This window comes from Megalopta genalis, chromosome 1 (assembly GCF_051020955.1).
Source record: "Megalopta genalis isolate 19385.01 chromosome 1, iyMegGena1_principal, whole genome shotgun sequence".
In the NCBI taxonomy this organism is placed as follows: Eukaryota; Metazoa; Arthropoda; class Insecta; order Hymenoptera; family Halictidae; genus Megalopta; species Megalopta genalis.
Window position 1 is genome coordinate 31,023,124 of NC_135013.1, and position 25,273 is coordinate 31,048,396.

At 46.2% G+C, this 25,273-nt stretch overlaps 1 protein-coding gene across 5 annotated transcripts in view; it reads left to right on the forward strand.

Moving 5' to 3' along the window:
* The window catches only part of LOC117218142 (early estrogen-induced gene 1 protein), an 84,813-nt gene extending 59,705 nt beyond the window's left edge, over positions 1-25,108 (forward strand). For 3 of the 5 annotated variants that reach the window (XM_033466295.2, XM_076525383.1, XM_033466296.2), the window contains exons 3-10: positions 10,628-10,748; positions 10,826-11,016; positions 11,144-11,349; positions 11,475-11,697; positions 13,280-13,960; positions 15,861-16,013; positions 18,722-18,927; positions 19,147-25,108. In XM_033466295.2, coding sequence (XP_033322186.1) covers positions 10,628-10,748; positions 10,826-11,016; positions 11,144-11,349; positions 11,475-11,697; positions 13,280-13,960; positions 15,861-16,013; positions 18,722-18,927; positions 19,147-19,268 — 1,903 coding nt within the window. In that variant the 3' untranslated portion in view covers positions 19,269-25,108. The remainder of the gene's footprint in view (positions 1-10,627; positions 10,749-10,825; positions 11,017-11,143; positions 11,350-11,474; positions 11,698-13,279; positions 13,961-15,860; positions 16,014-18,721; positions 18,928-19,146) is intronic. The other 2 variants (XM_033466298.2, XM_033466299.2) reach the window with 2 other exon arrangements.
* Positions 25,109-25,273: the final 165 nt, after the last annotated feature.

A 25,273-nucleotide genomic window follows, 5' to 3' on the forward strand; every position in this document is an offset into this window, starting at 1 on the left:
ACAAGTGGTCGGATGATGAAACAGCGACTTAATGAAACTGCCGGATTAAATATTCAATGATTTGTACAATAGAAAGCGTTGTACAGTAATGTCTCCCTTACTGACGCTCAGATCGTGCAGAAAAATGGACAATTTGGGAAGAGGAGATACGATTATTCGAGCCTTGCAACTCGTTTTTGTAGTTGTTGACAATCGATAACCGTAAAAAAACGAGCCACAAGGCTCGAAAAATCGTATCTCCTTTTCCAAAATTGTCCACTTTTGTGGACAATCTGAGCGTCAATTAGGGAGACATGTCCAACGTGCTTGGATAAAACGAAAACTCGAGGTGTTCTAGCGTTAAATAATCGACCAGGCTGATTCGAGTGCGGATGCACTGGTTTCAAACGAACAAATACCAGACTTTGTACTTGAATTCCAGTGGAATCCTGCGTGAATTCGGGTGTTCGCGCGATGAGACCGGCGGCTTTTAGTTTCGGCCATTGCTTGGTTCGGAAAAGGCTGTTTCGTTCGTTTGTTTCGTTCGAGGTGAAAGAGTCGTGTCGCCAGGCAACCGACGGTCGCACAATAAAAAGTAGCCGGCAAACGGCACCGATTCGTCGATAAAACGCACGTGTATCCAGGGAATCGAAGGCACCCGGAAGTGCGATTAACGTGTTTGCTCGCGTGCCGGACGATAACCAAACGGGTGTTCCAGCGTCGCTCGTAAAACGTTATTAGACGGGACAGAGGGAGATACTTTTCGAGATTGCCGAACGAGATACGGACGGCGGAAACATTATAGACGGATTCCCGGGTTGAACGAAAATTTGCGTTCCCTTCGCGCCCTTTAAACCGCGGGACTTCGATCGATTACGAGATAAATCCCGAGAATGGGTGAAGCATTCGTGATTTTTCGGTAGATCAGACACCCGCGATTTCTTTCGATCCTTATCGCTGGTCATTAGTGCCGCCGTGAGAGTCCTCCAGGACACCCGAGGTCCCTGAGACATTGAAATTCGATATCACGGGCTCCAGAACCTGATCTCTAGAGAATGTTAACCTTTGAACGGCGGGAACCGCGACGATTTCGAGGGAAACATTTCAAGTTGTCGAAATGACGAGGAAAGCATTCCCTCTTTTTACCAGAATTACATCGATCGTGGATATTTCGGTAGCCTAAACCGTTTACTTTTCGTCTCAAATCGATAGTTTGATCGACTAGATTTCTTCTGTAATTCTTATACTTTTTTCTAATCATTCTTCCGCTAGTGGTACAGTAATGTCTCTCTAATTGACGCTTAGCTTGGAAAGAAAAATGGACGACTTGGGAAAAAGAGGTACAATTATTCGAGTTTTGCATCTCGTTTTTATAATTGCTGACGATCTGTCACTATAAAAATGAGCCGCATGACTCGGTCAATCGTGTCTCCTCTTCCCAGAATGTCCACTTTTGTGTACAATCTGAGCGTCAATTAGGGAGACATCACTGTATTCTTCGTGTATTTCTCTTTTTCGAGCTTTATTCGCAAGTTTTTTACTTTTAAGTTCTTGCATTGTCTCCGTTCCTGTGCGTGACTGCTACATACATTATTCTCTCACTACAAACAAAGAGCTATCGCCTCGATCGATGAAGTTACAAGTTATTACGACGAGCCGCGCACAGGGTGCCAAACGAGGATCACCGTCGATCCCGAAGATTTCGATTAGATCCGAACAGCTTTGGCTCCTCGACACGTGTACCGTTTGTCAGTTTGACAGATGTGTTTCCGATATGACGTTTCTGGCAATCGGTTCGATACGAACGGATATCTGCGCTGTCCATTATCAAGCTGTATCGCGAAAAAATCGGTTTATCTCGCGACCTTATCGGTTTCTGGTAACCCGATAAATCAGGGAGCCCGAGATCGATTGGGATCCAGTTTTCGAGATCCCGGTGAAATTGGTTCGCAGAGGGGACACCTCGGAAAATAATACAGAACGAAAGCTGGCCGTTGCAGCGGCGACTACGGCGATATTCGACCGAGCGGCTGCTCCAAATACGTCAGTCCGCCGACAAATGTGGCGCGCCGCGACGGTCGGCGACGCGACGCCGAAAAACTGTGACGCTGCTTGTCCAACAAACGTTTATTCGCTGGAGAACGACCTCTCCAAACGCCTGTAACTACCGAACGAAACGCGCGGACGCCGACGCGATCGTCCAATTTGATTCGACGCGCGGTGGAGAATTTGGACTAAAAAAAAATGGCCAGAAGTCGATTTGAAAATGCTTGTGCGAGATATTAAATGTTTGCTTTCTGAGATAGTTGATAGAAAACAATATTCTAATATCTTTTTTTTTTATTCGATTAGAAGATGGATAGTTCCTGAATTGCTTTTCACTCATTAATGATTTTTCCATGTTGCAAAGGAAACACGCCAACTTTTTTCTTCACAGAAGTCTTTTATGTGAACGCGTACTTCACTCTCCGTTAAATAGCATGTCCTACATTACCTGCGTTTCTGTGATTAGTGATGCTAAAAAATTACCAAAAATTCGATGTCATTAAAATCGGTACGGTTGTCTGTTTGTAATACGAAAAGAATTTTTTGCCAATTAATGAAAGTTCGATGAAGAATGTGACCAACTTTTTTAACACTGTCAAAATGACATCAGTCAAAATAACTGGTTTCTGTTTTTTTCTTTTACAGTTCCTGATGCTATAAAAATGTTTTTTTGTTAGACATTTTTATATAAACTTCTACATTGAAGCGCATATAAATAAATCCAGTCTTCTCATTGTCATAAAACAGTATACAATGGTCGCGTTTAGGGCTCGGTATTTCTAGTGTCAAATCCATAATTACAAAAGAAAATTTGTGTTAAAGCAAAATAGAATAAGCAAACATACGATATTTACAAACGTTTAGAAACTTTATCGTCCTGTGGATTTTTGTGTGGAATTCTAGTAAATAATAACGATAGTTCAACCGAAGTACAAATGCTCGATTGTGCGGGATAAGCTCCGAAATTAGGGACCACGAGTCTTTCCATGCTGTTTCGAGAATGCGACTAATCGCAGGCGACGTGTGGCTCGCCCTTCCGAGGGGATCCGGAGCACAATTTTGTGAGATCAATTTGCGGACAATGCGCGCACCGCGTCCTTGCCGTGATTAAGCTATCCATAGAGTGGTCTATTAAGCTGACCATTGCTTTGCAGCAACCTTTCCCGCTGACCGAACTGCACGCAATAACGTTGCACAAGTTTCGAAACGGTTGGCGAAACACAGCCGATCCTGTATGCATCATTCTAACGCGCGATTCCAGTTATTCCTGTTGCCGTGGAAGTTGCATTCCGTTCCGATAACTTCTGAGACTGTCGGAGATGCTTTTATCTCGCCTGATCTCGGCACTCCGCTGACTGCTGACCCAGAATCCGTCGCGAAATTTCGTAGACGTAGACGATAATCCTAAATGTATTAAATTTTAAAGGCTCCGTTTTGAAACACTCGTTTCATGTTTTCCGCGATGCAACAACGAGAATTATACGTGAAGAGAGACCAGCATTCGGCGTGACGCAATATTGAGTCACCCGCTGTTAAGGCGCTTCGCCGAACTTCGGCTGTGGATCTCGAGCCGAAAGTTAGGTGAACGTCTTCGCTCGTTTTATGCTCCGTTTTATACTTCGGCGCGCGATTGCTGCAATATCGTGTGAGAGACACACGTTCATCGAATATTTCGGTATGCGAATATTTCAAATATCTGTGCCCGTTCTGTTCGGTCAGAAGTCGCGTATCCTCGAGCATCTGAAGCTTTCGGGGGACGTCGATCAGAGATTTGTCGACTAGACAATGAATAAAAACTAATCAACGATCGCAAAAATCGCGGTTTTTCACGACTTTCAACCGACGACTGCAGGAATTCCGCGAGATTTTGCAATCTTTACTTGTCCGTAGCTCGTAAAACGTTGACCGATTTCATTTCTCAATTTGTTCATCACCAATTGCAATCGGTAATCCCACCAGCAACTTAAACAAATTCTGAGGCACCGCTAAAATTGTTACACCGCGTTCCAAGATAATTTTTACATTATCAAATCTTAGATCCAAAAGATTGTTAAAAGTCTAACTGTTGCATGAGTCACAAGACTCGATTTCATATGCATGAAATGGACTTTATCATATAAAATGGATATACCAGAAGTCGGAAAAGTTAATTTAGATTTACAATTAAAATGGCTTCGAGTGCAAAGAGTTAACATCGCTTGGCCCACCTATAAAAAAGTTACTCCGTTTCGAAAGCCGTGCGAAAATTGTCTTCACCCACTACAGTAATGTCTCTCTAATTGACGCCCAGATTGCGCACAAAAATGGACAATTCGGGAAGAGGAGATACGATTCGATTCGAGCCTTGCGGTTTATTTTTATAGTTATAAATTGTCCGCAATTATAAAAAACGAGCCGCAAGGCTCGAATAATCGTATCTCCTCTTCCCAAATTATCCAATTTAATGGACAAAATCTGAGCGCGAATCAGGAAGAAATTACTATACAGTAACGTCTCTCTAATTGGCGCTTAGCTTGGAAAGAAAAATGAACGACTTGGGAAGAAGAGGTACAATTATTCGAGTTTCGCACTTCGTTTTTATAATTGTTGACAATCTGGCACTATAAAAACGAGCCGCGAGACTCGAATAATCCTATCTCCTCTTCCCAAAATATCCAATTTACAATCTGAGCGTCAGTAAGGGAGACATTACTGTATACATTATTACAACAATATCGAAGCAGAACGTTTCGATTTCGAAGGGTACGATCGATCGATCTCTTCTTCGAACTCGTTTAGTCAATCCAAACTCGGCGCCGGTTCCAAAGGGATGACTCTGCCGCAGCAGCGAATATTCCAGAGGGTTGACAGAACTCTCGAAGTGTTAAACACGTAGCCCAGAATTTATTCCGCGCGTTCTCCGATTCGAGCGTTTAACAGGGTCCCTGGTGTAATATCACGGAAGCGCTCGTGTTCACGAGAGGATGACAGAGCGGCGGCGAAGAGGGGTCGGCCGAGAGAGAGAGAGAGAGAGAGAGACGGGAAGAGAGATTCGAACGAGCAAATGGAAAATATGATGGAATTAGGGTCGGCCGGAATTGCAGAGACACGGGTCGCTCGGTCGGGGTTTTACGCGGTGACGTTTCTCTCTCATTGACGCTAGGAAATGGGGGCGTAGCTTGTTCCCTCGTCGAGCATCGATATTCAGGTGCTTGGGGACACTTGCCGCGACCCGTAATTCGCGGTCCCGATGCCTCGTCACGAATCCTTGCGCTTCTCGATGACCGAGTTACGCCGGAAATACCCCGCGTCTCCTTTGCCGGCGAGGATCAAAGGGTCTCGCTGCAGAACCGAGAGGAAAAGGAAGCTTCGTTAGCTCTTGAACAGCGGGCCGGGCCCCGATTAGGTTATCTCCACCGAGATAGACAAAAATCCCCTAATTTTTCACTTTGTCGGCGCCGCGTTCTGCCGACGATCCTCCTCGCCAGATCCTTCCGCTTGATACGCGCTCTGAATAAGTAGGTCGCTTGGTTCTCGCTGATATTTATTTTATTTCGCCGGAATAACCCCATCAGCATAAATAGTAATGTAAACATTAACCCTTAGCGCTCCGCGCGTTTCTCGAGTACTGTCTACCAGCAACTCCGGCACGTTTTTGGAGCGGAGCGCCTGAGATAAAGGAAGTCTTATTTTGAGCGGAAAAGATTACACGTCCTTGTGAATGTATTTGATTTTATTTATTTTATAAATATATATTCCCCTATTGTAAATAAAAGATAAATTTTTAATTTTGTAATTCACCATGCTGTGATATCTTTGGTAACAATCTCCCATGTGCATTCTGGGTTTACTTGGACAAGTGTCGCAGTGTTCACTTTGCCAAATAGAGTTACTAGATATTTCTTTCAAGTGTAGAACATTTTCTGCGTAATTGTTGGTTCCTTTGTAATTTCATTTACCAATTCGTCCGTGAGAAATAATTTAAAATATTGTATCGGCTGTTCAATGTTTGTAGGAACTTGTGGTCCAACGACTTGTGGCAATACACTAAAAGATATCCTATCTAGAATATGTAATTCTTCCGTAACATCACGCCATTCGTCTAAGTCTTGTAACCAATCTTTGCTTTCACTTTCAATAATTCTCATTCTTCGTCTCTTTGGTAGCGTAATTTCGCTACTACTGCTCGAAGTGTCAGAATCATAACCAACATTGTTTTCTACAACGTCTTTTAACTGTTCAAAATCAAATACGTCTTCGGTATCGCTCGGCTCTAAATTCTCATCGTAATATTCATTTTTCTCCATGTTGCTAACCATAGAAAAGGTCGAAAAAATGGTTTAATCGTAATGGTACAGACTCAGCACGTTTTAACTACAGACAACAATTGCTAACGCCGACGATAACGTATGCTAAAAACATTTTGCTCCTCAGCGGAGCCTTCGGAGTTACGGAACAAATGACAAATGTCTCCGTAGCGGAGCCTTCGGAGCGCCAAGGGTTAATATTTAAAGAGGCATCGGTGATAGATAGCTTGAGTTTCGGTGGAGCTGTAATGAAATGCGAATTAAAATTTCGGATCCTCCAACATGGAATAGAGGAGAGTCTCGTAGGCTGGCTTGAAGCTACGCCGCATTCCATTAATAAATCGTTCAAGCCTCGAAAAAAAGAAAAAAAAAACGACGGCAGTGCTGTTACAAGTTTGCTGGACCGTGGCGAGGCGACTTGGTCACCCTATTATTTGGACGCTATTTGGACAGGTCGTTCTCGGACGTCCGGCGAGATTTGCATATTCCCCTCGCGGATATTTATTTTTGCTCGCGTTATCATTGTTGCAAGCGTGTTCTTTGCACGGGAAAGGGGAGCATCTCCGGCGGAATCCGTTGGCCCAGTTTCCGTCTGGGCTATCCGCGAGCTCATTTGCAATTCCTATTTTCCGTCCGGACGTTCGAGTTAATTAACCTTGAACGTTGTTGCAACGAGACACGGCCCCGCCGCCGCGGCAGCGCGGACCGGTGGACCCAGCGGTTAATTGGTTTTCGAAACCCGGCCTCGTTAATAATCCTTCTCGTCCCCCCGTTGTTCCGCAGGGCGCGGACGGCCGGCGGACGGACCCCTGTGCAACGTGCATCGTGTGCACGGTCGCGGAGGATGCACGCAACAACGAGGCAACCGACGCGTAATTTGTTATCGGTTCTCTCGTCGAGTCTGTGCACGGCCCGTCCCGTTCTTCTGACCCACTATCCGACCTTTAATCGCGCCGACAGGATGCGTCTCTTCGATTAAAACATGCTAAAAATGGCCCGCGCGCGCGATCCTCGGCTAATTTCGTCCGCGTTCCCCCCCGCCACCGTCGTCGGGGTTTCCGCTGATAACGAGCCTGCCCTGGGAACCGGCCGATAACCAACGAAACCGAAAGCGCGAAACAATCGCCGTCGGATCTCTGCCTCTGGATCGTTCATCTCGCGATTATTGGAATTACCGGGATACCGTCGCGTGCAATGATCGAACGAGCCGCCTCTTCGTTCCAATGCTGCGACAACGACACCTTGAATTAGGCGATAATGCGATAAATATGTCGCGGATCTTCGTGCATCTGTGACACCAGCAGATTTTTAATAAGCGAGGAAACATGCCAGTTAATACGGTCCGATAGCATTTTTATTTCACTCTTAGAATTAGCAATGTTTTAGTTGAAAGCGTTTCTTCGATTCTAATTTTAATGAAATGACGTGCACGAAAATGTGAATTTCCATCGGGATTGAACAACCGAGGATCAAGAGTGACGTATGTTGTTTCACAGGGATGGCCTGCAGTCTTATTACGATGCAACGTAACGTAAAATTATCATAAAATGTAAAATTATACTGTAAAAAGCATACATTTACTTGCGCCAACAGTTGAGCCGTTTATTTTGAAAGTGGCATAAGTCACTTTACCGTAATGAAAAATGGTAATTTTTTAATGTTTATACGAAATTATTTATACTGAGAAAAATATCAGTATCCTGAGATAACGAATACAAGTAAATCTTCTCGAAAGTTAGCATCCATATTTTTTTAACGTGTTAAAACGCAAACCCTTCAATATATCGACTTAAAAACAAAGTGACTTATGCCACTTTCAAAATAAACGGCTCAGTTAAATGTCGCTTCGATTTTCCGCCGGTGGTTCCAGCGTAGAGGACGGGTCCCGACCGACCCAGTGGGCGAACGCGATGCGGTCGAAACCGTAATAGAAAACTCGTTAGAGTCGGGTCACGAGCGGAGCGTACCGCAATGCCAGGAAAATGGTATTTCCCGATAAAGGCGGATCGGAATAATGCATTGTAAGCTACGCCGCGAATTCGTACAACTTGTCCGTCGCGCCCAGCGCTGCCAAGTGCACGACACGTTTTCGTTGGTAATCTTATTTTCGATCAAAAATGCTTCCCGATAATCATGCCGTTAAGCCGGCCAATCTTGTTAGCATGCTCCCTATACCACGGAAAACACGCTTTCCAGAAGCACGGTGACGATTCAACAACCTTCAATTGCATCACGTTTTATGGTTCTCGTTATTCGCGAGGCTGCATCGTAAAACTTGCGGATCTTAGACGTTCTTTATTTTCTCTGCATCGTTTTCGAAAGCATAAAAAAATATTTATTCGATCGTAAAATGGCAGGGACAACTTCTCGCGAATCAGGGGGACAAAATTTGACGTGCTGAACCATGCGGGGTTAATTAACCCCCCAAACATCATGCATCTGCGAATATTTCATTTTAATACGGATACGCGTTAAAATGGTGTCTCGTGGTTTTCATTGTTATCCTCGTTTTGTTATTGATAATAGAAGCATACAAATTTCTCCAGTTTTGGCTAATTAATCATTATAATATAATATATTATAATTTTATAATATAGAATATTTATATAACATTATATATAGAATATAACATAGATTATTCTATATTTATATATATAATATAGATTTATATAATATATATATTAATTATAATATATATATATATATATATATATATATATATATATATATATATATAAATATATATTTAATATAGAATATAGAATATTTTTCTTTTTTAAAACTGCCGGGGTTAATTTGACCCCGCATCGTTCGCGGAACGTTAAATTCCATTCAACCGATCGCGAGAACGATAGCAGATAGAAACGCACCCTTATTTTCGGATAAATTCATCGGCAAAGGGTTAACAGTCCCCCGGTATTTCATGGCGTTCGCATTGTCTTTCCCCGCAATAGCAGAAACGTTTCCCCATCGATTTCTCTGCTTCCTTCCCGTCCGCCCCTCGGGACAAGTGTTTTTTATTATTCCGTTCACCTCGAACAGCGTTTCGTGCTACATCCGTTTCCCGCAAGGTCGATATTCTGGTTGTTCGCGCGGTTAGAGGGGTTCGCGACGGCGATGGCATTCACGACGGAGCGGGACCGTTTATGGTCGCCAAGTCGCTCGGAAAACTCGCGAAAATCCACGGATTCACTCGGACGTCCCATTTTTGTCTGTTCTTTTCGAGAGCACGGTGGCGCGCTCGCATAATAGTCACATTCGCAGCCACGCTTGGACGCCTCGAGTGCTGCCGAGGTTTTACAGCGGTCCTCAGAGAGGATTTGGGGCTGTTAAAAATTCAGAACCCCTGGACGTTTTATTTTCTTTTATTCTCTTACGTCTTCGAGAGATCAAGAAATGAATTGAACGTTGTCAAAGGGCCTTGGCTGGTAGCTAAGAGAGACCAATATAAACTAATGAGTAATCAGCAATTCGTCAGCGTAAAAATATTCCCGTTCGATCAGGGCAGTTCACTCCGCGCCATGCGAAGCATAAACAATGACAACGTATAATTCAGCCCTTTGTATATACGATTTGATACGCGGCGCGCGCGTGTTCGCCGGCCGGAAGCTCCCTTACCGGACGCGGAGTACTCTTGAATATTCATTTAAACGGTTCATCGGTACTATCTCCGAACCTAGATCAACGGTATCGCTTCAGCCTCGAATTCCGAGTCACTGTTGTCCCTTGATCGGATTTCCTGATTGCATCGATGCCGCCTAAATCTGCAAAATGGCACGTACAACGGCTCATAAAGCACTGTATGTACACTCCAGCGGCCGTAAACGCGGACGAAATCGAAGCACTTCTCTTAATCGAACGAACGCTAGAAATTTCTGATTTATAGTAGTACAGTAATGTCTCCGTAATTGACGCTCAGATTCTGCACAAAAATGGACAATTTGGGAAGAGGAGATTGGTATCTCCTCTCTCTGGTATTTGGGGAGAGTAGATACGATTATTCGAGTCTTGCAGCTCGTTCTTATAATTGTTGACAAATTGGTAACTATAAAAACGAGTTGCAAAGTTGCTCGAATAATGGTTTATTCGAGCATTTTAGAGAGTTTATTCGAGAATTGGTAACTATAAGAACGAGCTGCAAGGCTCGAATAATCGTATCTACTCTCCCCAAATTGTCCATTTTTGTGGACAGTCTGAGCGTCAATTAGGGAGACATTACAGTAGCTTGGCAATCGAATTTGCTGAACTCGCGAATGAATTTTTTAATCGAATCTAACGAAGCTCTAATAATAACGATCGGTTCTTTTGTTTTCCAGGGAGGAGGTGCAAGAGCACACGGTCAGATGGAACGCGAAGTTCGAGTTTCTCTGCAAGATGAGTGCCAACGCGTCCACCTGTGTCCTGGACCCGTGCATATTGAGGATATCAGTCAGAAAGGTAGCTATCTCTTTGATCCTGTTGGAACGAATTTCTTCTCGTTCGACTCTCTGCTAACCGACCGTTCTATCTCGCAGGAATTGAAGGGAGGCAGGTCCTTCCAGAAGCTCGGCTTCACCGACCTGAACCTCGCGGAATTTGCTGGAGCTGGACTCTGCAGAACGAGGTGCCTTCTAGAAGGCTACGACGCGAGACATCGGCAGGATAACTCCATGCTGCGCGTCTCCATCAAGATGAACGTGCTGTCTGGAGACATATTGTTCAAAGTGTAAGCTCTCTAGCTGCTCGGACACAAAGCGAAGAGATACGAATGAGATTAAAGAAAACCTTAGCTCTAGAGGAAAAATGGGTTTGTGGGATTGTTTTCTTGCGATTAACGAGATCGTTGCTTGCAGGCCGTCTCCGTCATTGAAGCAAATGCAGCTCGCAGTGCCGGGTGTACCAGGTGTACCAGGTTTAACGGCCGACGAGGTGGTCGTGACGGATAGGTGTCCTAACCGAGAGGATTACGTGTCCAGCGGGTCGTTAGCCGGCAGCATAGCCAGCGCCAGCAGCGGTTTCGGCAGTCTTCCTAAAAAGAGGCCTGCCCTCTTTACATCGGGTAATACTAGAAGGCTTATGTTCCTCGTCTCTCTGCAGCTTCTCGCCGGAGACTAAATATTTCTTGCAAAAGCAACAAGACAAGCAAGGGAAACAAACTTGTCTGAAGGGAAGGCGGTTTTACAGAGCTTCTCAGCGGGACGGAGTGCTACGATCCGATGACCCTCGCCGAGATCGTACCCTCGGCGGTTCTTCCAGTGGAAACTCTGGCCGAAACGCACACGGAGTCGGGCCATTCTCGAAACAGCAGCAACACCAGCCAGTTGAGCAAAGGATCCGGCTACGGGTCCTTGAATTCACACAGTCAGCACAGTAGGCAGAGCAGTAGTGGTGACAGTGGCCACATTAGGTAAGGCCACCGCGGCCTCTCCCGAGAAGCGAAAGCCACAGAGAAAAGATTCCGCCTAGGGTCTCGACGAAACACAGAAGGGTCCCAAATCACACCGTGTCCAGAGTTCTCTTCTCGATACTTCCAATAACACATGTATCTCGATCACACTCGCGACTCATTCGACCTCTTGCCCTCTAATTACTAGTCCTGGAAAGAAAGATCAGTTGCAGCGACTCTATATGTAGATCGCGGATTTTTGTTAAAGCTTGTAAGAATCGAAAGAAGAAACAGATATCGAGTCTACAGACTAGAAAATCGCTTGCAGTAGATGCACGCAGTGTTTGTAAAATTTTGGTGATTTCAATGTTAACCACATCGAGGCCAAGAACAATAATGAAAAGATCGACAGTTGCGTTAACATCGCACAATGTTATTGGGCAAGGGGTTAATCGCTTGCTACTCACCCGGACACGTCGTCCGTTCCGTCGATCCGAGTACCGTGATCGACTGCCTCTTCTAACACTTCCGATTCGACGTGGACGATAAGCAAGCATGATTCTCGACGGGATTTCTATGGAGGAATTTACATCTACGAATCAATAATACACCTGTCAATCGATTCGACAGTTCTCTCGATTAAGGATCAAGAGGATAGTCTGAAAAGAGATACACTTTCGAAGCAGGATATTCTAACAACTCGCACTAACAATTACTCTAACGCCACGACAGGCGTTGTCGACCGCTTACGACCTCGCTTCACGAAATCTACGCTTCTCTATCTAGAACTCTGGTCTTTCTCTTTCTCTCTCTCTGTAAAATCACGAAAGAATTTCTGTATCGCTTGACGGAACAGTTGTACATGACATTAACGCCGAATTTCTCTCACGACTGACTACGGAGAGGTATTTGACACACATCTATACGACACGCGTTGCGGATCTAACTTGCGACCGGCGGACGGCTGTTGCCGGAAAAGCATCAAGTTCTCCGAGGAAAACTTCTTCTGTCTGATTTTTTTTTTCTTTAACCGGAGACTCTGGATTCTCGTATACATATATCCTTTTTTACACATAGGGCTCCGTCCAGGTGCTCCTGAATTTGTCAGATACCTGTGGCTTTGCAAAACTTCTAGTTAGAGAGTCACTGTCTTGTCAATAGCAAACGTTATTTCTCTGATTTTGTCCACTGGAAATGCATTCGGTACTTCTGGTTGATGATATATCGACGTTATTTTTGATTCCGTGAGGAATCTTTAATTGTTTCTTAAGAGTTTTACTATTGGATATGTATTGTTGAACTTCTGGATGATGATGATACGTCGACAAACATTATTTTACTTAGTTATTAAGATTATGCCGCCAGAGGTGATCTGTTCACAATTGAGATTACTATTGCTATCGACACCTGTTTAATAAAGCAGAGAAATCTCCAGAATTTTTGTAAGGCAGCAACAAGTATCCAATGTATTCAGTGCCACCGGGCCACCCTGTGTACACGTTTTGATTCTGCGCTCAGTTCATCCTCTTTCCGTTTCAACAACGTACACGCGGGTTTATTATGATTTTTGCATGCTTCAATATTTATGTTGTGATCTTTATAGGTCACCCTCCTGGCCGGTATGGGCTCCACGTATCCCGAACCCTTCCCAGAATCTGGGGCCGAGTCACGAAGCTGCGAGACAGCCTGAGACTGGCCTCGACAGCACCGACTCCCCATCCTCATCTTCCTTGATGCTGTTGGACCCGCGCAACCGGTTCTGGCCGGGTTCGAGTCCGGTTTCGTCTCGCGATGGCAAATCGGATACGCGAAATTCAAAGACGTCTTCGAACGTCGCGGCACGGCTGTCTTCCAGCAAGCATCAGAACGAGATCATAGGCTCTAGGAACGGTATAGCGAACAACGTAGGCCGCCTCGGTTCTATCGATGTCAAAAACAACGAGGTGGTCGACGTGTTCAAAGTGCCGCAGGACGTGCCGCGACTGTCGCGCAAAAATTTCGATGGGAACAGCTTCGATCTGCGAAACGAACGCAACGCGATCACCAACGACAGAAACGGGCAACAGCATCGCAACAGCATGATCGTGTCGGTCGCAAAACCGAGGATCGGTCAGCCGGGTTGGAAAAATTTCTCGAAGACCTGCGACTGCATCGAGAAGGGTAAAATCAGTCCGGTGTTGCGACTGGTCGATCAGGCTAGAGCCGTGTCCTCCCCCGATCCACTTCATAGGCCCGATAACCCCAGAGCCTCGCTACGTTCCGCGACGACCGGTCAAACCCTCAGGTAGGTTTCATTCGACAACGACTTTTACCAGTTTCTTTCTTGTACCAGTCTGTTTTTTCTTCGTGTCGGTCCGTCTGTCCTCGATCATTTGTCCTTGTTCCGAGGCGGATTTCTACACTCGAGGATTCTAATCTTTTCTCGTCCGGCCGTTGTCCTCTCTGGGGATTAAAAAAAAAAACGCTAGTGATGGGATCAAGTTCGATATGCACTTAGAAATCCGAATCATGTCCGGTTTCGTGAAGAGAGTCAGGAAGACATCATCGTTTCATTGACCATCCAATAACTGTAACTAAAATTTTAAAAGGAGGAAGACAAAGAAGGATCGGTTCTGTTCAAACTCTCGTGTCTGTTTCAAAGCGATGCACTTTCTTGTCGGACATAGTCAATGAAACAACTTGTGCCCATCACTGTTAACCAACGTTGCTTCACCAGCTCCCTGCATCACAGGGCTGACAACAGCAATGCTTGCTGCTTCCAGGATCTAATTTACATCTCCTGAACGGTAAACATTTGGGAATTTGCTTCAGACTTGCCATCGAAGCTCAAACAGATTTAGTGTACAACGTTGTGCTCACGACACTGAGAGTTCTCCAAAATGTTCACCGATCCAGAGACGTAGATTCATCCTGGAAACAGTGGCCATCGTTCTGATCGCACCCTGTGTACCAAACCGTAACCGTCAACGAATTCTGCGAACGTCATGTTGTACAGTTTCCCCGGATCTGTTAACAGAAAAGTCTCCCCGTCTCCGTCTCACCGTTATCTTTTGTTCCGATTTGAATTGATTTTGTTTTCAGTTAGAGGCACACGATTCTCCGAGAGAAACGTTTGCACGATGCCGGATCCAACTGGAGAATCGCAATGAAAACAATTCGAAGATTTGCAATGAATCGTGTGCCTCGAACGCCGCTTCCATTTCTCACACGCTTGTGTTATCTTGTATCAAGAAGTTCCTTGAAACGATGCTTGCAACGAGACGATCAACGATCGAGACACGTAATCTGCGCCGATATAGGGCTGTAACGCTTGATCTGTTATCCACTGTCGGTCGCGATAGCCACCAAACCGAACACGACAGAGACACACTCTCTCACATCGACCTACACGAACTAGCTACTACGAGACGAGCTGTCCGCTTCGCTTCATTAACCGTGAGTCGATTAGAGGCTGCTACATTGAGAACAAGGGCGAGAACCTGCCACCGACATCTCCCATGTCTCTCACGAAACCACGTCAAATAGGACCCCTTTGACCCTTCTCCGCGCTGGACAACCTGCTTGCGTTATCGTTTCTCCGCGGTTTCCGATTCTGAGACGAGCTACGGTCTCGCCCTGACTCGTCGGGGTCCAAGTGTATCTGTAATATAGCTTCGCTAGAGCAAAGGATGCATTTCGTTTCGCTTCGAGCCGCGTGAAACTTGAGTTTACGTTCATTTTAGAATCGATGCTGTTCGATGCCTTTTCAACGGCTGTATCATCGTTGTCGCGGGACGATAACGGAATGCATCCGTGAAACGCGTAGAGGATTGGCCCTGAACTATGATTAATGTATAAAGCAAAGGGACAGGATGTACCTCGCTGGGCGTAGCTTTCAAATTGGTCTGTAATTAAGCTATAAGCAATGTATTATAACGAAGGGTGACATTTTTGTTCAAAAATTGATAGAGAGGACCTTGATGATTGTACAGTTTTCTAAATTAGAGCCTGATCGTCTAGGTAAATAAGAATGTAATCTACCTTGGAAAGAGTATCGCAGAGGGTGAAGGGTTAGAGCGGCCAGCAAGGTAGATCCTGACAAACGGGGCAACGTTAAAGAAACGGGAAAGGAAGAAGCTAAAAGGGTCGGAGGAGAGGAAGTGTAGCTTTGCTTCCAGTTTGGATGGCTTTGTGAATCCTTGCAGGGCTATTGGCGGAGGCCACCGGAAGTTGCTGGACGGGGCGGGGGGCAAGCTGGCTACGGTCGCCACCAGCCCAGCGGACTCCGAGGAGTCCTCTTTAGGAGTACCGGAAGTCGTTCCACCGAGCTCCCAGCACCGAAACAGCATAACCCCACCGTCAGTCCATGCTTTCGTCTTAATCTGTCCTTCGTCTTTGCGCGTGTGTATGTGTGTGCGCGCGCGCGCGGGTGTCTCTGTCTCTCTCTTTGTCTCTTTATCTTTCTGTGTGTACGCGTGTGGTGTCCCCCGTGGCTTGTACTCCGCAGAGATAACAAGTTTGCTACCCAGGCGTCGTACTCTTTTTCTCGTGCAATCTGATTTGTACTATTTGGCAGCTGAAAAGTTCGCGACTGGGCCGCTATGGGGGTGCGAGAGTGCTCGATTCGTTCATGCAGCGTAAACTTCGACCTAGGATCTTTCTGATCAACGACATGGTTGCGAAAGATTAGAGATTTTCGGACGCGCTTATCAGGCCTAGCAGCCAACTTGTCGTCTCTGCTTTACCGTTTCGTATTCACGGAGGTGTAAATGAAGCAACCGGCACCGATAGATGTTGACACCTCGCGGTACTTGTCTGCATTTTGCGCCGACTGCGATCGGAATTCTCCGATCGTTGTTTTACGAGCCTTTTTGCGAGAACGAGTTTCCGCTTCGAATTTTTTTTTAATCCGTTAATGCCTGTGTTAAACCCAGGACGAGCCGTCGTGCCTCGTCTGTTTGTCCAACGGTGAAAACCTCGTTGAAACAATTAATTCACCGACTGAAAGAACAGACATATCCGAGCTGTTCTTCGTCGCTGATTCAAACAGGAAATTTAAACGGAGACGGACAGCCATCCGTGAGGTGTCAGCCTCAAGGAAATCTTCTTCGCGAGGTTTCCGCGTCTGTGAGATAGTCGCGTTGGAAAATCGAAGCGCTTGCGATACGACCTCGAAGAGGCACGGAACACCGCGACGAGCTGAATCTCTGTTCGAGCAACAGGAAGAACGAGAAATGATCGGTTTATAGATCCAACCAACATTCGAAACGTTTCGAGTTCAAAGTACCGCGTTCCTAAATATTTAAACGTTCTTTTATCTTCGCGCCGGGTTCGAAGGTCGCAACCTATATATTCTTTTTTTGCGCACGCCAGACATTGCCATATAAATTATCCGTCGATTTTTTGCGGCTCGTTTGGGATTCAGCTTCCTGGAAGCATAATTTATACTGTTAGCATTTGCTTAGCGGAGTGTCTCGAACGTGAAGCTTCGCATGCTCCTCGCACGACTCGGATCTGTTCAAGAGCCGTTTTAAACAAAAAGACCGAGATTCGAAAGACGAGATCGTGCGAGAACCGCGCCGTGACCGCTTATCATCGTCTTCACGGATCCTTGAACAGGTCCGGTCTGATCCCTCGGATCGATTCTGGGGTCACGATCAACCCCCTGAGCCGGCTCGTTGCATGCGAACCACGCGTTGCCTCCATACTCGCGAGAGGTACAATAATGTCTCCCTAATCGACGCACAGATTGTGCATGAAGATGGATATTAAGATAATAATAATTAATTAATAATAATGAATAATAATAATTAATTAAATAATATTAATATCTTAATATTAAGACACGATTATTCGACTCTTGTGGCTCGTTCTTGTAATTGTTGACAAACGGTAACTATAAAAACGAATTGCAAGACTCGAATAATGGTATCTCCTCTTCCCAAATTGTCCATTTTTGTGAACAATTTGAGCGCCAGTTAGGGAGACATTACTGTACTCGCCTCCATACCCGTAATATACGACTCGCATTTTCTTCTTGCGCACGCCTCTTCATCATTTCCGCCATTTTCATAATCGCCGCTGACATTTTCGCCAGTTTCGTTTACCCGTCCCGCTCTCCACGCGGTTCCCCCGCAGCATCCGCCCCAAGCAGCAACCACACCCCCGACGCTTCTGACCTTTTCGTTTCGTTCGCGTCGCAGCACCCCTCGCATAATCCTCTCCATTCTTTTTGCATCGAAGAAAGCTCGTTATTGCACGCGATGTGTCGCAGAGATATTCTAATCAATGTTACAGCACTGGCCGCGAAATTAGGCTACCGAAGGTTTCACAGTGGTACATAAAAGTTCAGACGCTGAACCGAGGAAAAAAAGGCGCCCGACGGATTTCGCGGTGAACTTTTTTTTTTCAGCACGGTTTTTCTAGGCATAAATTATTGTTTACCGTTATTATGTAATGGTCGTAACCAATGTATTTCTAATTGGGAAACGTATAATATTTATCGGTTTTCTTGCGTTACGAACGTTCGCGCACGTGATAGATGATTTATGTATTCGGGCAAACTTCGCTTCATCGGTCCGAATAGGCTGAAAGAACGACTCTGGACGTTTGGCCGGAGCACGGTACGCGTTGCGGGACGATCAAAAGGTTCGGTGAATTTAACCCGGACAATCCAGTTCTGCAAGAATAAACGTTTTTGTAAACTCGATACGCAGATACCGTTAATTTTACTGCTGTGAAACAACGGGTTCCGACGTAACGGGCACGGAGCAATCCTGCAGAAACAATGGAACGCGGTCACGTGGTCGAGCCATTACCGCGTTACGAGACCGTCAATACTTGAACACCGATGAATATTTAAATTTCAAGGGAGCAACCTCGTCTAGTTGACCGTTGCTCCGGGTTTCATTCTTTTTTTTTTTCCTCCGTGACTGTGATCGCGGCGGAGACGAACGCTTTGTTTCCGCGCCAGTGCTCGCGAAAACGTCAAACAGACGATTTAAGGATCGAGGACGCCGTACCGACTAATCGCTGACGGGCCTTTGCCGGCCGTTTGTTTTCGCAGAAATCCTTCTGGCGGCTCGGGCCTTAGCGAGACAGGATCTTTGGACCGGGCGAAGGCCGCGCTGGAGCGCAGGAAAAAGGCCGAGGACAGCGCCGGCAATCCCATCCTCTGCAGGGTCGAGGTCACCAGGCCGAACCCGGACTCCCTCATCGACGAGCTAATCAAAGCAACGAATCTGGAGCAGACGGACCTCGAGAGTTCCGAGAGTGAGTGTCGCAACTGCCCCGCAACGTCGTAAACGCCCAGAGACAAATGTTCTTCACGGACATGATTCAGTATATTCGTATAAAATAGTTACTTAGAAGTTGAAGATAGTAGTCCTAGGCGAAAGTAGTTTGCCTAGTTAAGAACAACGAGAACAGGAATATAAATAAGTCGGCTCTGGTCGGAGAACATCGACTAAAACGTGCTCTTGTTTGTTGCAGCGACCGGACTCCAGTTGTTCATCGCGAAAGACGGGACGACGGCGCTGGGCAGCCACGAGGTGAAGAGCCAGATGCCCGCCGGTGTGTTCAAGCAGGTGGTCATGGAGGAGAACAACAGGTAACACGAAGCTAACACGACGAGGAGGCAGTACGCAAGACAGGCCAGCGCCACGTTCTCGTTGGCCCTGGTGCCAGAGCTCGTCTACGAGACCTGCGAGCCCCGGTAGTTGCCGAGGACAACGATGCTGGACGAGGGAATCGTCGAGACGGATGAAGAAGACACCGACCGGAACGCGAACGCATCCCGAGCTTTTATCGCCCTGAAATATTGTTTTACTTCTTCGCGGTTTCCGTTCGCGTAGCCCTGTCCCTCGGCCTTCGTTTCCGGTCGCCCAGCGTTCGTCCTCGTCGAACTCTCGTCGTCGTCGGTTACGCTCAAATTTTTCTGTCCTCGCCTTTTTTTACCGTCTCGAAGCTCAATCTCGGTCAAGCTTCGATCAACAAACAGAGACTCGATGATCGGAACGAACGCGGACCACCGGAAGTTGAGAGTTAACGCTTTAACTACCGGGAGACTCTTCGCAGCAACTGCGGCTGAAGAAAGGTTAAGCGAGTCTGTAATTTCGACTGTACGATCGTGCGCAAGTCTGCTGGTTCAGGAATGGAATTGCTGTACTGTTTGTTGATGAGCGTTCGATTATTTGGTTTGCGAGGAGCGCGATGGTAGAGGGACCGGTAGGTAGAGTGTTAAGGACCGATCAGATCGGGATTTGCATTTTGTATTAAGTGCCGACGGGCCCCGAGCTGCGCAGAGATTGGAAGTGTGCCAGGATTGTAGAAAGTAACTGTCGAATGTAGATGTAACTGTCTAGAAATTTCATTTGCATAGCAAGATTGATTATCATTTCCTCAGACGATACAAGCGTTGCTTCTAAAGTCCATCTAAAGGTTCAAACATCTTGGTCTCCGTCGAGGCGATTTGATTACGTTTTGTAAATTTTATGAACAAAGCGACGGAGATCGTAGCGAGCTGCGCCGGTAGCCAAACAGGTTCAATCTCCTTTTATCGTTCTGTCTTCGTGTCGCTGCGCAGTTCCCGGCGGAGGCACGCCGATTTTTCCAACGAAGCGCCGGTCGATCGAGTTTAAAGGTATCTCGTGCCGAGCCTTGTATAGAGTTATACCGAGAGTGAGGGAAACAAATCGATTTCCGGTGCGGACTAGGTTTACAATGTAAATGTTTAAACAAACGTCGAGCTGTGCGCGCGCCCGTCCGCCCGGCCGCCGATGCTTCTCCTTTCTGCTTGTGTTCACGGTTCCTTTGTCGTCCGCGGAACGAATAGCCACTGACAGAGACGAGACCCAGTGGGCTCTGATGAAGAAAGGAAAAAAAAGAAAAGAAAAACCGAAGAGATTTCTGATAATTAAAACGAAGATTCCTGCTGATTTAACGGAGATTTCGACGCCTCGCGCGCGCGAGATCTCAAGGCCGCCACGTACAAAAACGAAACGGAAAAAACAAATCAACCGAAGAGCAAAACGATTATTTTTCTTTGGTCGCGCTCGCTATCGTTCATGGTACAATTTTTAATATATACCTACATATGTATATACGTAATACGTTCACGTGTATGTTAATTAATTAATTATATATCGGTTCTTCTATTCGCTCGCGAGGCCCGTGGACGTCGCGCCACCCCCCACGTATTTATTTTTATTCTCGGATTCGCTCCACTTTATAGTATTTCCGTGTAATATATATACATAACTGATATATATATATATAGTATATATACATATATACATATATTTTGGCGGGGCCCGAGCGGGGCCCAGTGTTTTTTCCTTTGGTAATTTTTTGCAAGCGTTCACGCGCGCCCGCTCCGTCGTTTCCGTTTAACGATCGTTTTGTAAGCGAGAACATAATGAAAGATTACCGAGCCTCCGAGGAGACTGCGAGATAACTATATTGCTAATTGTACCTCCCGACACCTCCGGGAACGAGCTACGATTCCATTCGGTAGACACTTCGAGTCGGTGGAACGAGATTCACCAACAAACAGTGCCACATTATTTAATTCTCGAGGCTGGACGTTTTCCGTGATATTACTATCTAATTATTATATTCTCTCTTCTTTTTCTCTCTATCTCTTTCTCTCTCTCGCATACACTCTCTCTCTCTCTTTCTCTCTCTCTCTCTATCTTTCTCGCACCTGCACCAGGGCTTGAAAACTATTATAACAACGGTTTCGGTTCTTGAAGCGATTACGAAAAACCTTTGCAATCATTACCCGTAGTCTGCGAATTTCTATGCATTTATTCACGCCTGTTATGATTCACACAAATTCACGTCACAGTACGCTGCACAGTAATCAAAGATTCGCAAGCGGTGTACGTTGCTTCTAATGAAACGCTCCAAGACTGAAGGCAGACGTCAAAGTCAAACTTCTTATGAACATTTTTATAAGCGGAAGAACTTCCGATCCCAATAGCTATGAGAAAAATCATGCAGCAAGAAGTTAATGAGTCTTCCTCGTTAAGGATTGACACGGTTGATAAATCGGATTCGTTTTTGTAAAATAATCTGGAACAGATCAATTCTCATTTAGAGCAAAGGTTCTTCGTAAACTCTCCCGGAGCAGACACGTTGCACGTATAACAGTTTTCAACAGTTATTTTCGATGCCGTGCGAAGCCCTGGCCAGAGTACCTTCTCCGCTCGTCACCCAAGAGAAAAAAAGGGACTATAGCTCTCGCCTTCGGTTTTTCGTTCCGGTGCGATTGGCGACTGCATTAGCGATTCGTTGTATATATAGCCGGTAGTAATTGTTGCGTAGGTAAAACAAAAAAAAAACGGCTGGTGTTGTGTGTATAGCGCGTGCGGAAGAGACGCAGCGAGGCGAGGTGAGGCGCGCAAGCATCTGCGCGCGGCTTGCGAACCATAGTGAACGAACGACCGCTTCAGAAAGCTACGGTCGCCTGTCGAGAAACGATAGACTGAGAGAGACCCGATAGACAGGGAACTTAGCGGATCCGAAGCGGTCGCTTGATCTCGATCAAACTGTAATATATCAAGGACTACATGACTGCGCAAGAAGTGCAGATATTCTCGTCACCGATGCTGCATCTCTTCTAATCGCCGCGACGTTTCCCCCGAGGACTCTCCGAGAACCTGCTCCGAAAGCAAACACGAGAGAAGGCGTCAGAAGGAGCGAGAGAGGTTCGGGGAAAACCGTTCTGTATATATAGGTGTGTCTGAGATTACGAGGAGAGCAGCGAGCACTTCCAGAGAACGGTGAACGAAGAATCAAAGACAAAAATGAAACACGAGCGACAAAAACTCCTCTGTCCTTGGATCCTCGCATGGATCGGCCCCCTTAATTCCGAACCCTGGTTCCGCGTAGATCGGTGGTCTTCGAACTTCGGCGACACGAAACGTTGGCCCCTTAAGGGCCAAATTAGGGCACGAGATTCGGTAAATTGTTATTACCACCTGATAACTATTAGACACGCAAGGTCACAGTTTTCTTTTCGATATGCCGATCACAGAAGCAAACAGATCAGATGGAAGGTGGCAGAACGTTTTCTCAATCAAAGTAGACCATGCTTTTATTTTTTGTTATTATTACGATGCACAATTGCTGACAATTGGCGTCGATTCTTTCTTATTCTCGATTCATCTCAATCCCCATCGTCCGTAGAAATATTACTAAAACATCATCGAAGAGTCATCAATGTCTAGCTCATCTTTCTTTGAAAATTCCATGGGGTTTTGTCCACGACTCGCGGGACTGTTAAAAAAAGAAATCCAGGATCCCGCGAAAAGTTTGAAGACCACTGGCGTAGAATTAACGTTTAACAAAAGAAAACCACAAAAAAAAGAAGAACAAAATGAGAGAAGTGTGGCAAGCTAGTAATCGTGTGCACAAACTGCTTTCGCTCCGACAGTCAGTCTAGCTATACCCGTCCCCTCGTTTCCGGTTTCGTTCTGAGAGGACCTGCCCGCGATCCTGCGACCGTGATCCGTCGACGATCGTAGGATCGCGTCCGCGGTCCGGACACAGGCAACAGTGTTCATTTCCTTGCAAACTAACGCTGCAACGGCTGTTTCCTCTCCTCGGTTTTCTTGGTTCCTTGGACTCTTCCACCCGCACCGATTCCCGTCAGAGGATCGTATTCCTGCTCCTCGCAGTACTATACTGCCTTGGTAACTGTGTCGCTTCCATCAGCCCCGATAAAGTCGTTGCACTAAATCTAAGAAGAACCCTTTTTTCAGATTTAGCCTTTTTTTAGAAAGACTACCCAGTCTTTTCAAAATTATACAGAACGACTTTTAGTTTTTATTTAAGATGCCAGCAAAATTATCCTAATTTTGGAGAAAAAAGGGTGCAGTCGGTAGCGAATTCAACTGGCATAAAATCATGGAAATATTGTAATCTAGAAAAAACTGCAAGAGTCGACGAAGCAAAACATTCTTCTGGACATTTTAATCAGCTGAAATGATTAACGTCCGTCTGTTTGAATAGCGGCGGTCGCTTTTTAGAACATTTTTATCTCCAGCAACAAGAAATATACGTTCCGCAGGCTTGTGTCTCTCGCACGTTACCGAAACGGGGTTACCGAGGCAGGACAAGTATCGGCGTCGCTTGAACAGTGCGACCGAGCTCCCTCGAAGTTTCACGAGTCTCTGGCAAGGTCGAATTTTGAAACCGGCATATGGGATGCTGGCAGGTTAAGGTCGTCGTACAATCTCTGTAGAGATCAGGACCCGTTTTGGTACATAGACTCGACGGTGGGGGGATGATGACGCCTTTGAACGACCTCGAGCGGTCAGCATCCTTTGCCCCGAATACAAGCCGAATAGAATCTTTGGATAATTTCCATCCGCGGTCTTGTTGGTCGTGCGAGAATCTCGGAACCCGGGAGAAAACGTAAAAATAACGCTGATTGAAAGAAAGAGAGTCCAGTCGCTACAGTCGTCTAACCTTGGAGAGAGCCAGAGCCTCGAAATTCTTCGCTCCACCCTGCAGGACGTCCTTCCCCACTTTCTTCTCTATTTCTTTCCATTACGAGTACAGTATTCTTCTATGTCCGTCGCCGATCTCGGCGCCTCGCACGGGTCTCTGGGATCGAGAGGACATAGCGAAGGTCATCTTGGAGGCTACCGAGCAACGCGCTCTATTTTTTCAGAGCCCGAGAGCTAGATTTTTATTTGGACAACGCGCGTCGGTCGGCTCCTGGCTACTACCGTTCCGCTGAAATTGTTCCGAGAAAAGGGTGGTCGCGGCGCGTGTTCCGCGGCGCACGTGGGGCACCCTTCCGCGGCAGAGCCCTTCGACTCGGTCGGGCTAATATTTGTAGAGACTAGCTAACTGTCCTAGTTGTTCCTAGTTGAACGGCCCGAGGAACGATTTTTTGGAACGTCCCATCCCGTGATCCTCCGCGTGTCAGACTTCAGTCGTGTCAGGCTTCAAGGTGAAGCAGCCGAAACCCGTGCGAGTCCGGCGCGCTCGCGACGCCTCTAATCATTTCAGTCAATTCCGCGCTCCTCTGCAGGGTTTCTCCATTCTTTTCTCGTGGAAAAACAGAAGAAGTCCCCTCTCTTTTCTTCCCGCCCCACCTCGCACCGATCTTTTACTATTCTCACCCCCTCCCCTCCAAGCTCCCGTACCGTTCTCATCCAGCGGATATTAACGTTGTGATATTTTACAATATTGTAACGACTACTCGTTATCGTCTCTGTGTATTACGAATTGTATTATAAACGATTCAGTCTTATTTTCGAACTGGCTTCTAGGCGGCCGACGAGCGGGGTCGCGGCTCCCCGTGCGCGGCCCGTAAGGTCCGTGTTTTCGGTCTCTTTTTTTTTTCTGATTTATTGATTGTTGACGGTTTGTCTGATCCTTACTTTGTGAGATGGACGCGAAACTACCATGTGCTGATAATAACACTTGGAAAATCAGAGCCCGCCAGTCTACTTTATTCTTGTACACCACTCGTTTTCTATCCTGGAATCCTCCATCGGCGTTCGGTTCCTTCTGCGTCAACACCTCTTCGAGTACACGCTTCGGCGCGATTCTCACGATGAAATGTCGCGAAGAATCAACGGAGATCGAAGCGTGTGCGTAA